Source organism: Sapajus apella, unplaced genomic scaffold (assembly GCF_009761245.1).
Source record: "Sapajus apella isolate SASKATOON/1434 unplaced genomic scaffold, GSC_monkey_1.0 scaffold6, whole genome shotgun sequence".
Taxonomy (NCBI): domain Eukaryota; kingdom Metazoa; phylum Chordata; class Mammalia; order Primates; family Cebidae; genus Sapajus; species Sapajus apella.
In genome coordinates, this window is record NW_022436946.1 from 1,764,069 (window position 1) to 1,776,320 (window position 12,252).

General features: G+C 42.2%; 1 protein-coding gene across 6 annotated transcripts in view; it reads right to left on the reverse strand.

Moving 5' to 3' along the window:
- SASH1 (SAM and SH3 domain containing 1) overlaps positions 1-12,252 on the reverse strand; it is a 1,049,232-nt gene that overhangs the window by 65,231 nt on the left and 971,749 nt on the right. For all 6 annotated transcript variants that reach the window (XM_032274338.1, XM_032274343.1, XM_032274342.1 and 3 more), the window contains exons 6-7: positions 11,746-11,832; positions 9,053-9,165 (exon numbers count right to left, since the gene is read on the reverse strand). In XM_032274338.1, coding sequence (XP_032130229.1) covers positions 9,053-9,165; positions 11,746-11,832 — 200 coding nt within the window. The remainder of the gene's footprint in view (positions 1-9,052; positions 9,166-11,745; positions 11,833-12,252) is intronic.

Here is a 12,252-nt window from a genome sequence, read left to right on the forward strand (position 1 = left end):
AATTACCTTCCCAAGTCTGTAAGTCAAAAACATGCATGTCCTTTTTAGGAAGAGAAAATGATAAGACTATAGACATTTTAGTGAAACAGGGTCAAACCCTGAAACATACATATACATATATATATTTGTTGTTGTTTTTGTTACAATAGGACCTCACTCCGTCGCCCAGGTTGCAGTGCAGTGGTACAAACATGGCTCACGCAGACTTGACCTCCCAGGCTCAAGCAATCCTTCCACCTCAGCATCCTGGGTAGCTGGGGCTATAAGCATGTAGCCCACCTAATTTTTGCATCTTTTTGTAGAGATGGAGTTTTACCATGTTGGCCAGGCTGGTCTCGAACTCCTGAGCTCAAGTGATCTACCCCCTCAGCCTCCCAAAATGCCGAGGTTACAGGTGTGCGCCACCACACCTGGCCCTGAAACAGAGTTTTAAAAATCACATGCTTGTCTTGCTCAAAGTGGCTTCAAGTTGCTAATCCAGTGTTATCACCTAATAAACGTTATGGGGTTTCCCGGAGACCTTTGAGGGGGGGGTATCTGTATTCAGACCTTTGACATATTGAAAGTTTAGGTTCAGAAACAAGGTTTCTGGTTTTTGAAAAACAGAGAAAGACAATTGAAATGCTACAGCAGGCGGGGCAAGAGGCCGAGGGCGGGTGGATAATCCGAGGTCAGGAGATTGAGACCAGCCTGGCCAACATGGTGAAACCACAAAAATTAGCTGGGCATGGTGGCGCATGCTTGTAATCCCAGCTACTCAGGAGGTTGAGGCAGGAGAATTGCTTGAACCTGGGAGGTGGGGGTTGCAGTGAGCCAAGATCATGCCACTGCACTCCAGCCTGGGCGACGAGAGTGAAATTCTGCCTTAGTATATATATATATACATATGTTATAGCAAAGTGAGGAGAGTTACTTTAAAAAAATTTTTTATAACCTCTTTTACTATACTTCTCAAATAAGTGAGCAAATACAACTTAGCAAGATGAGATCTTTCAGAATGGCATATGTGAGACAGTCCAGGTGTCACACACAACTTGAGTTCTGGAGCTCAAAACAATTGGCACTGCATTAAAATCCTATTATAAAGGAGTGTGCAGCTATGAATTTAAGACAGTTATCAAATCATGTTTCATGAGACAAGCAACTTAAAAACAGAAATAACTGGCCGGGCGCGGTGGCTTACGCCTGTAATCCCAGCACTTTGGGAGGCCGAGGCGGGTGGATCACGAGGTCAAGAGATCGAGACCATCCTGGTCAACATGGTAAAACCCCGTCTCTACTAAAAATACAAAAAATTCAGCTGGGCATGGTGGCGCGTGCCTGTTATCCCAGCTACTCAGGAGGCTGAGGCAGGAGAATTGGCCTGAACCCAGGAGGCGGAGGTTGCGGTGAGCCGAGATCGCGCCATTGCACTCCAGCCTGGGTAACAAGAGCGAAACTCCGTCTCCAAAAAAAAAAAAAAAAAAAACAGAAATAACTGAGGCTGACTGCCCATGCCATGGTGACTGGACGATCCCGAAGGCCCGGAGCTTGAGGAGGCGGTAGCGCCACGACAATGACAAACGTTCCTCTAGGAAAAAGCCACTTTCACAACTGTGATTTCAACTACGAAATTCTTTTCTGCATATATGTGGGAGGGGGTAGGCAGTGCTGATTATAGTAAGAGCTTGAATACAGAGCTACACACCAGCTGGGAGCCCTGAGGACAAATCACTTACGCCCTCTATACTTCTGTTCCTCCACCTGGAAAACAGGCATGACAACAAATCTATCTTACAGAGCTGTTACCAGAATTAACTAAGATAATGCAGCTACGCTCTTAGCACGCCATATTTAAGCAATAGACTTATTCTAGTACTGTTATTATCACCATTGTGCTTTCAGAGAAAACAAAGCTCAACGTTCACACTAACGGCATGTTGAAATGTTTTCGTATGAGGGGTATTAACCATTTTAATCTTTGTATTACATTAGGGATGCTTAGAATGTTCCAGTCTTTACAGTATATTTATGTTATACACTAGGATGTTCTTTCCATTTTGATATATCGGCTTGTAAAATGCTACGTTCTCCCTGTATGATTGAAAGTATCTGCCTGTTGGAAAATTGGATTATCATGAGATTATCAGGTCTTCAGGTGTTTAGTCCATGTTGATACCCAACCTTAGCCCCAACTACTAAGAGCCGCTAAATAACTTTCATTGTTAATGAAAACAGGTACCAATTTCTAACTAGTCAATCATATATAGGCTATTTTTTTTCCTGCTGCATGCTCATCTCTGCTATCTACTTTGGGACTGAAACATGTGTGCTCTTCTGATAGAGCACACTTTGCCACAAAACTGGTTTTTTGGTTTGTTCTCTGTAACAGGGTCTCACTCTGTTGTCCAGGCTGGAGTACAGTAGTGCAATCACGGCTCACTGTATCCTTGAACTCCCTGATTCAAGCAATCCTCCCATCTCAGCCTCCCAAGTAGCTGGGACTACAGGGGCATGGCACCACATCTAGCTAATTTTTTTTTGTATTTTTTGTAGAGATGGAGTTTTACCATGTTGCCCAGGCTGGTGTTGAACCCCTGAGCTCAAGTGATCCGCTGCCTCAGCCTCTCAAAGTGCTGGGATTAGAGGCATGAGCCACAGCACCGGCAACTGTTTTTTAATTGTCCTAGTTACACAACTCAGAGTATTTTAAAGTTACAAAAGAAGATCTCTTTTTTTTTTTTTTTTTAAGTGTACTACGCAGGAAAAAAAAATCTACATAATTACACAGGTTATTACATAGATAATTACCTGTGTAATTACATTTTTATATTCCACTTTGCTTCAGGAAGTTTTGGCTTAATTATAATTTAATGAAGGCATGACTATTTGTGATTTTCATTAAAGAATGTGTACCTTTTAAAGCAAATCCGTAGTGTTTTACACATTAATTCCAGAAGTTAAAAAATAATGACATTTTAAAGTATGTAGGCCGGGCGCGGTGGCTCAAGCCTGTAATCCCAGCACTTTGGGAGGCCGAGGCAGGTGGATCACGAGGTCAAGAGATCGAGACCATCCTGGTCAACATGGTGAAACCCCGTCTCTACTAAAAATACAAAAAATTAGCTGGGCATGGTGGCATGTGCCTGTAATCCTAGCTACTCAGGAGGTTGAGGCAGGATAATTGCCTGGAGAATTGCCTGAGCCCAGGAGGCGGAGGTTGCGGTGAGCCGAGATCGCGCCATTGCACTCCAGCCTGGGTAACAAGAGCGAGACTCCGTCTCAAAAAAATAAATAAATAAATAAATAAATAAAGTATGTGTGTGTTTATGTGAGCGTGTGTTTGTCTTAAGCAGAAACGTTCCCGCACATCCTTTGTTCCCTATTCTAATTGTTTTCTCACAGTTCAAGTCCATGACATGATTGTTTAGAATGATGGCTGTCTTTAAAAGAGTAATGCTTATTCCATCTTGGAGACCTTTAGGGACAGATATATCATAATGTTTCAATTTCTACTAGTACTTACTATAAAGAGTATTTATATTACATTAAACCAAAATCCACTCCAGCTGCTTTTTAAATTCATTTCTTTCTAATCTGTCCTCAGTAGAGATTTTAAAAACAAACAAACAATTAAAACATTCTCCAGGACATTTGAAAGATGTACTCTTTAACAACCCTTCAGACACCTGAAGATGTGATTAAGTTCTTTTCTGCTTCCTTTGAGATACATCCTTTCCAACTTCTCACCATCAGATCAATTTTTTAAAAACTTTCTATGGATTCTATAAGCCTCTCTATGTGTCCAAATCTCTGTGATTTGATACACAATAGCTTTTACAAGGAAATGACTCAATAATACATCATAATACATCTAGGACCCTGGTTCATAAGCTTGCGCTCTGGTATACCAGATGTCCAGATTACCTTTATGACTTTCTAAGAATGTCAAGTAGGTATAAATTCACACACCCTGCTTTAGAGAACATGACTAAAAGAAGCTGTCTCCTCAACGATATCTAGATGGCTGCTCCCTGTCCCCAATCAACTTTCAGACACCTTATCCCTGGCATGACAAATTCTATAATGCCATTCAACCTCCAGGGCTCCCCGCTCCCTTTGGAATCAGGCTGAGGCTAGACTCCTTCTGAAATCATCTCTGTCCAACTTCATCCTTCTCTCTTCCTTGTCCCTCACTTAGAGGTTTCTCTTAAAAGCCCTCTTTCAATAAGCCACTTGCACAATGCTATAGTTTGGATGTCTCTTTCCCCAAACCTCACACTGAAATTGAATTCAGACACTGGGGATGGGGACATAAAGAGAGGTGCTTGGGGCCATGAGGGAGGATCCCTTAAGAATTTCTTAATACCCTGGGGAGGGGTGGGGAAGGTGATTTTTTCACTCTATTTGTTCCCCAAAGAGCAGTTGTTAAAAAAGAGCCAGGCACCTTCCCTCTCCCTCCTGTTTCTTTTCACCAAGTGATCTCTGCACACACCGCCTTCCAGCAAAAGCAGCCTAAGGTTTTCCTTAGATGGCCAGTCTCCTGGCAGGCAGAATCATGAGCCAAATAAACCTCTTTTAAGTTACCCAGTCTCCGGTATTCCTTTATAGCAACACTAAATAGACTTAGATACACAAGAATCCCTGTCTCACGCTCTGCTTCCAGGGAATCCGATATATGATACCTGGAATTAAGAAAAGTTTGGGCCAGGCACAGTGGCTCATGCCATTGTAATCCCAGCACATTGGGAGGCTGAGGTGATAAGATCACTTGAAACCAGGAGTTCGAGACCAACCTGGGCAACATTGTGAAACCTTGTCTCTACAAAAATAAAATAATAATAATAAAATTAGCCAGATGAGGCCAGGTGTGGTGGCTCATGCCTGTAATCCCAGCACTCTGGAGGCCAAGGCAGGTGGATTACTTCAGGTCAGAAGTTCGAGACCAGCCTGGCCAACATGGTGAAACCCCATCTCTACTAAAATACAAAAAATTAGTCAGTGGTGGTGCACACCTGTAGTCCCAGCTACTTGGGAGGCTGAGGCAGAAGAATTGCTTGAACCTGAGAGGGAGAGGTTGCAGTGAGCCAAGCATTCCAGCTTGGGCAACAGAGCGAGACTCTCTCAAAAAAAAAAAAGAAAAATTAGCCAGGTGTGGCCACTGGCATGTGCCTAGAGTCCCAGCTACTCAGGAAACTAAGGCATGAGACCCACTTGAGCCTGGGAGGTCAAGGCTGCAGTGAACCATTGATCATGCCACTGCACTCTAGCCTGGGCTACAGAGTGAGACCCTGTCTCAAAAAAAAAAAAAAAAAGTTCATGATGCCAGAACATCAGTGACAGTCAATGACAAACATTAAGTGCTCTTTTCTCAATCTCCAAAGGACTTTACTTCTGACTTTCACATGGATATCGTGTTTGAATCAGATACATACATTATCAGATAAATCAATATGTAATACTTAATGATTAGATCACATTGACTTGAGCAGTCTTTAGTGTAAATAATCACTTTTAAGTAAATGTGATTATTAAATCATGGTCATAGATCTCTCTCTATTACCTATAGACAGTGCTTCCAGTTAAAATTGCAAAGGACATATTTTTCTACCACACAGCTCCATCAATGCTGATTATTATCATGCCAAAAAATGTACTACTATTCTCTTTTATCCAAGGCTTTACAATGTGAGTGTATTCCCTTATCTTCACCCACCCCAACACACACGCAAATTACTCACATAAATGAATAGCCGATAACTTCCAAGTATGGGCTTTCTACAGCTTATGGAGTTAGTAAAAGAGCTGAATATCCTGAACTTACTTGCCAAGAGCTATATAAGCCCTTAAAACTGGTACAGGCACAACTCATTCTACTGAGTGAGCTTCACTCTGCTGCACATCACAGAACCTGCGTTTTTATGAACTGAAGGTTTGTGGCAGCCCGGCATGGAACAAGTTTATCAGCGCCATTCTTCTAACAGCATGGGTGCACTTTGAGTCCCAGTGTCACATTTTGGTAATTCCTACAGTATTTCAAACTTTTACGTTCTTATTACATCTGTTATGGTGACCTGTGATCCATGACCTTGGATGTTAATATTGTAACTATTTTGGGGAACCACAAACCTAAACATATAAGATAGTGAACTTAGGCCAGGCACGGTGGCTCATGCCTGTAATCCCAGCACTTTGGGAGGCCGAGGCGAGTGGATCACTAGGTCAAGACATCAAGACCATCCTGGCCAGCATGGTGAAACCCAGTCTCTACTAAAAATGCAAACAATTAGCCACAAGTGCCTGTACTCCCAGCTACTCAGGAGGCTGAGGCAGGAGAATTGCTTGAACCCAGGAGGCGGAGATTGCAGTGAGCTGAGTGTAGATGTGAGTGGAGGCTTCAGACCTTTGGCCTGGATGCAGCCTCCTTGGCCACGTTTGTGTGGTTGCAGAAGCAGCTACAAATCTCATTGAGAGCAGGACTGTTGTCTGTAAGGCAACTCAGAAACAAAGAAACCAGAAGAAAAAATCCAAGGCATTCTCTAAACTTTAGTAGATTCTACAGACAAGGAAGAGTGCCCGTTGGCAGATGAAGAAGTCACAGAGCTGCTTATTAGACTGTTCTCAGGGCAGCATACATCCTCAACTACTGGTGCCTAAATGAGCTGCTTCATAGCCAGAGATGAAACACTTCATGAAAAATGTTGTCTGAAGCAGAAAACTGTCCATGGAGGGGATCTACATCCTTTAACTTATGACCTGCTCAAGACTGAAACTCCCCAGCACTTTGGGAGGCCAAAGCAGGCGTATCACCTGAGGTCAGGAGTTCAAGACCACCCTGGCCAACTGATGAATCCGTCTTTACTAAAAACACAAAATTAGCTGGGCGTGGTGACGCATGCCTGCAATCCCAGCTACTCCCGGAGGCTGAGGCAGGATAATCGCCTGAACCCTGGAAGTGGAGGTTACGGTGAGCTGAGATCGCGCCATTGCACACCAGTCTGGGCAAAAAGAGCAAAACTGTGTCTCAAAAAAAAAGAAAGATGGAAACTTATTTGATCACCATATAGAAGAAGTTGGGACTCAGACTTCATGTATTGGCTATACTGAGAATGGTTAAACTGCCTCAGAGGGTGTGATAGGACATGCCATTCCTCCAGGCTCCCAGATGGGTTTATCTCCCACTGTCAATCAAGGATTTCAAGACACCTGGGTGGAGCTTGTGGCTGTGAATCCTGATCAGTGATTACAGGACAACTCAACAGAAGAGAAGATGGTCTATGCACGATTTGGAGGCAGGCATCATCATGTTGAGAAAAATTTTGCCCATGTTCAAATCAAGACAATTAGGTCCACTCTGTTTCATTTGTATGAATCTGATTTAATTGATGGATATTTTCCCACTATAAACTGTAAAACCATGATTAATCACACCCCTAAAACCCAGTTATCACATACAAATGACGATCAAAACGAAAAAGGCTACAAAGAATTAATATGTGAAACACCACTGTAAGCTGAAAAAGCATTTGAAAAGAATGAAATTTACAAAACACACCTCAGTGTACTGTCTTTTTTAGTGCAATTTTAAAAGATAGCTTAACTTAGGATTTCAATATTTTATTTACTGCACGCTTTCATCCCATCTAATGGTTTTAACAGACATTTTCTAATAGCTTTAGGATGGGTAATTAATACACATGCTTTAAAGAAGTCAAGCTCATTAGTTAAAAAGCTGCTTAGGGAGATCTAGGTCATAGGCAGATTTTAAATAACAATTTCTGTGCACAGGCATTCCTCAGAGGTATTACAGGTTTGATTTCAGACCACTGCAATAAAGGGAATATTGCAGTAAAGTGAATCTCATAAATTTGCTGTTGTTCTCAAAAAACCAGTGTCTTAATTTATCATAACACGTACTTCCTTATCTCTTCATAGAACTGAAGAGTTAGGGGCTTGCTCTGGATTAGGCTTTGGCTTACGAGAGTGTCATGGCTGTTAGGATCTCCCCAGCCCACCCCGACTTTCTCCACGTCAGCAGTAAGGCTGTTCCATTTTCTTATCATATGTGTGGTCACTGGAGTAGCGCTTTTCATTTCCTTCGAGAACTTTTCCTTTGCATTCCCAGCTTAACTGTTTGATGCCAAAGGCCTAGCTTTTGGCTTACCCTGGCTTTCAACACGCCTTCGGCGATGAGCTTAATCATTCCTAGCTTTTGATTTAAAGTACGAGGCATGCTACTGTTCCTTTCAATTAAATGCATAGAGGCGATTGCAGGGTTATTAACTGGCCTAATTTAAATACGTTGTGTTTCAGGAAATAGGGAAACTTGAGTCAGATGGAGAGAGATAAGAGAGCAGCTGGTCAGTGGAGTCATCAGAGCACACCCATTTATTCATTATGTTCACTATCTTTTTTTTTGAGAGGGAGTCTCACTGTCGCCAGGCTGGGAAACATGAGGAGACTCTGTCTCTGTAAAACATTTAAAAATTAACTAGGTGTGGTGGCACACGCCTGTGGTCCCAGCTACTCAGGAGGCTGACATGGGAGGATCGCTTAGGCCCAGGAGGTTAGCTGCAGTGAGTTGTGACTGCCCTGCACTATAGACTGGGCAACACTGTGAGATCTCAACTCGAAAAAACAAAAATGAAAACAAAAACCTGATGTTTATGATGCTTTTACATTTGATTCTTATTTAATAATTAATTTTTTACTACTGATTACATTCTTTTCAAAATCCTTGTGGATTTTGCAGTTGCATTCAGAAAGATTCTTATTTATTAATTAATTGTTTTAAACACTGATTATATTCTTTTCAAAAGGTCGTTTTCCTTGTTAATGTGGTCCACAGATCAAAAATATCTGCCATCCATTCATTCATTCATTCATTCATTCATGTTTTCATTGACTGCAAGTTTTACCTCACAAGGTAGAATGCTTTTATCAAATAAACAGAATAGATATTTTATCTGATATCAGGGGTACCTGAGTACTATACCCCTTGATGGCCCCAAACATTTTTACGCTTCAGGAAGCCAAGTCCTCACAAATATAAACCAGGTATCTGCATGCTTACCCTAGCAAGTGCTTCCTCAATAGTGATCATCTTTTCTTTGACCATCATCATTAGCTGAATCCGCTCCTCATCGCTCATCGTTATTTCACTGGCAACGTAACCAACATCTTCTCCTAGAGATTGGGGACAAAGAATAACAGGAATGAAAACATTAATGAGGAAACAGAATGTCAGTGCTGACACCTGCTGTCTCGGGCTAGGGAAGAATGTTGCTCAGGACACTACCTATGTTAAATGTTACTGAGGAAGCAACAGGGTAGCAAAAGTACGCTGCTTTTTAAGAGGCCAATAAGCACCTCTGATGAAGAAGAGGCGTGCAGAACATGTGGATGTCACCGTAGAAACAAATCCTTCAAGATGATCAGAGCCTTTGAGATGGAGCGCCCAGTGGATGGGTTTTGTAAGAAAGTGAGAGAGAGCTCCGCAATGTAGGTGGAGTAAAGATCTAATTCATACACCCAACTGGATCACACAAGCATTCCAAGGCTCCTTCAGCTGTGGGTTCTCTGTGTCCTTTCATTTGAAATATAAGTGAGAAGAAAATATTTTTGCAACGAAGTGGGAAAGAACGCTAGGTCATGACAGAAGGAGGAAGGTCACCGAGTCTAGACCCACGGCCTGGCAAAACCTCCTACTAAGCTATTTCACTGTTAACATTCCTCAGAACTAAGTGCAGCCTGGTGCAGTGGCTCACGCCTGTAATCCCAGCACTTTGGGAGGCCAAGGCAGGTGGATCACCTGAGGTCAGGAGTTCAAGACCAGCCTGGCCAACAAGGTGAAAGCCCATCTCCACTAAAAATACAGAAATTAGCCATGCACGGTGTCAGGCACCTGTAATCCCAGCTACTCAAGAAACGGAAACAGGAGAATTGCTTTGAGCCCAGGAGGCGAAGGTTGCAATCAGCCGAGATCTTACCACTGCACCCCAGCCTGGATGACAGAGCAAGACTCCATCTGAAGACCAAAAAAGAAAAAGAAAAAAAAAAAAAAACGCAAGTGCAAATCACAGACATGAAGCATATTGAGTCAATCAAAAGAAGGATGCCATACAGGTTTGTATCTGAAAGCATTATTGTCATAAATTGGTTTCCAAACTGAGGGAAAATCAACTTCCAATTCATACCTGGAAGCAGCTAGAACTGCACAGAAGAGAATGACCCATGAGATTCCTAAGATTTTCCTACAGAGAGAACAGACTGCTATTGTCTCCAGTATATCTGAGCCACCTTGGGCAACGGGGCCTCTGGTCAGCATGCGGGGAAGGACATTACAGCTCATGCTGTTGAACATGAGCTGTAAAATCCCCACTCCAGTCCTGCATCCTACACTCCTCCCCATCTTTCTCCTTTCTACTTTTCACCAGCTTCCAGTATCATTAGGATGCCTGGCTGTGGCTTAATTTGCCTTTGGTGTTAGGAACAGAGAGAAAGAGTCTGCCTGTAGACTTGTAGGGAACCATTTCAGGCACGGCTGACTTTAAAATTTATGTTGCCCTGTATTTCCCTATCTCATTTCCATTTTGTAATCAATCAATCCAAAAATACTCCTCAAGTTCCCTTTGCTGCGTACACAGGGGGAATAATAGCGTGTGCTGGGTGAAGAGAGAAGCCTCATGGCAGAGAGGGTGATGGGGAGTTGGTTGAATTCTTTAAAAATCCACATTATCTGGTAAACTGTGGACTTCCTCCTTCCCTCCCTCTCCCTGTTTCCTTAGCTTTCTTTCTAAATTAGACTTTGTTTTTTAGAATCCAAGGTTTATTTGGAATCACAAGTGATGCAGGGTGTATACAAAAAACAAACCTGGGAATGCTTAAAAGTAGTACAACTTAAAAAAAAAAAAAAAGAGCCATGTGGAATGTTGCCAAGGAACCCAGGTGTGCGGTGACTCGTGTGCTGTTCACATCCATTTTTCTCATTTCCACGTGTATGGATAATTAGACAGACATTCCACACAGTGCAGGACCCTAAGATTTTGTAAAGGAAATGAAGTAGTGTCACTGGTGATCAAGGAAAACTTTTTATCTATCGATAACCTCATTCAGCTGGACTGGAATCTGGAAGTGGATTTGTTCTGGTTTCTTCTCTGAATACTGGGGAAACATAAATTATATAACTGAGCCTCAAAGGGATGACATATTTACTTACTATATAAACAACAACAAAAGACACAGCAGAGAGTAGGGCAGAACTCCCTTCACAAAGCCGCCCGGGCAAATTCCCATGATGTCAGACCACTAGAGTTTCCAGGGGCAACACCCAGAACCGTCCCGCAGAAGAGCGTCAAACGTTCAGAAGAATGCAAAGGCTCTAAGTGGGGATGCAGACACCAGAGCCCCAAACCAACACATTGCAAGGGCTTGCTAGACCCTTTCGGGTTAGATCTCGACAAGAGAAGTCTAAAGATTCTTCTGAGGTTACTGTGACTGAAAAGACTAAAGATTTGGCCTCTGCTGTCAGATCTATGAAGGGAAAAAACTGTGAACTTGCCCCCTTTTGTTTTCTTTGACTTAAAAAAAAGAAAATCACTGGGACAAAGTCTTAAAGGAACAACAGGAATGTCAGAAAAGTTGAACGCTTTATGGGCATGTGCAGTGAGTTATGCTAACTTAGAGCATCCACTGAGGTTGGCAGCACAGGCTTCTTCAAATGTTAGAGCTAAAAGGACCTACTGTCCGCTGGCTGCATTGCAGTACCTTTTGAAGTCTGTCTCATTATTCCTTTCTGGTTCTTTCGGAAGTTCTGCCAGAAATACTTGTTTTTCTTCTTCCAGTCTCCTTTTCCTTAAAAAACAAAAAAAAAAAAAAAAAAAGGAAGAAAAAGCACAAGCAATAAATTCATTAATAACAAAAGCAGCCTCTTCCTTATAATTTGAAGCTAGTAAGAATACTTTGATTTCACAAAAGGACAGTTTTTTTTTCTTTCTTTCAGTTACTGGAAGAATGGGAGATGCCTATAAAGTTGTTTAAAAGAAATACAAATTTCCCGGTAGCATGAAACGGTGCAGCGGGGTTAAGATGAGAAACACAGAAACATCAAAAAGGAAGGCAAACCATGCGTTCTTGTGTTTACTTTGTTGCTTGTTTAACTACTAGGCCTAATTTGGCCTTGTCTTGCAGTATATTTCCCCCGCTTTGGTCTTAGCCACAATTATTTCAACTATACCACAAATAGGGTATTTTAAGAAGTTCACTTTGTTTTGT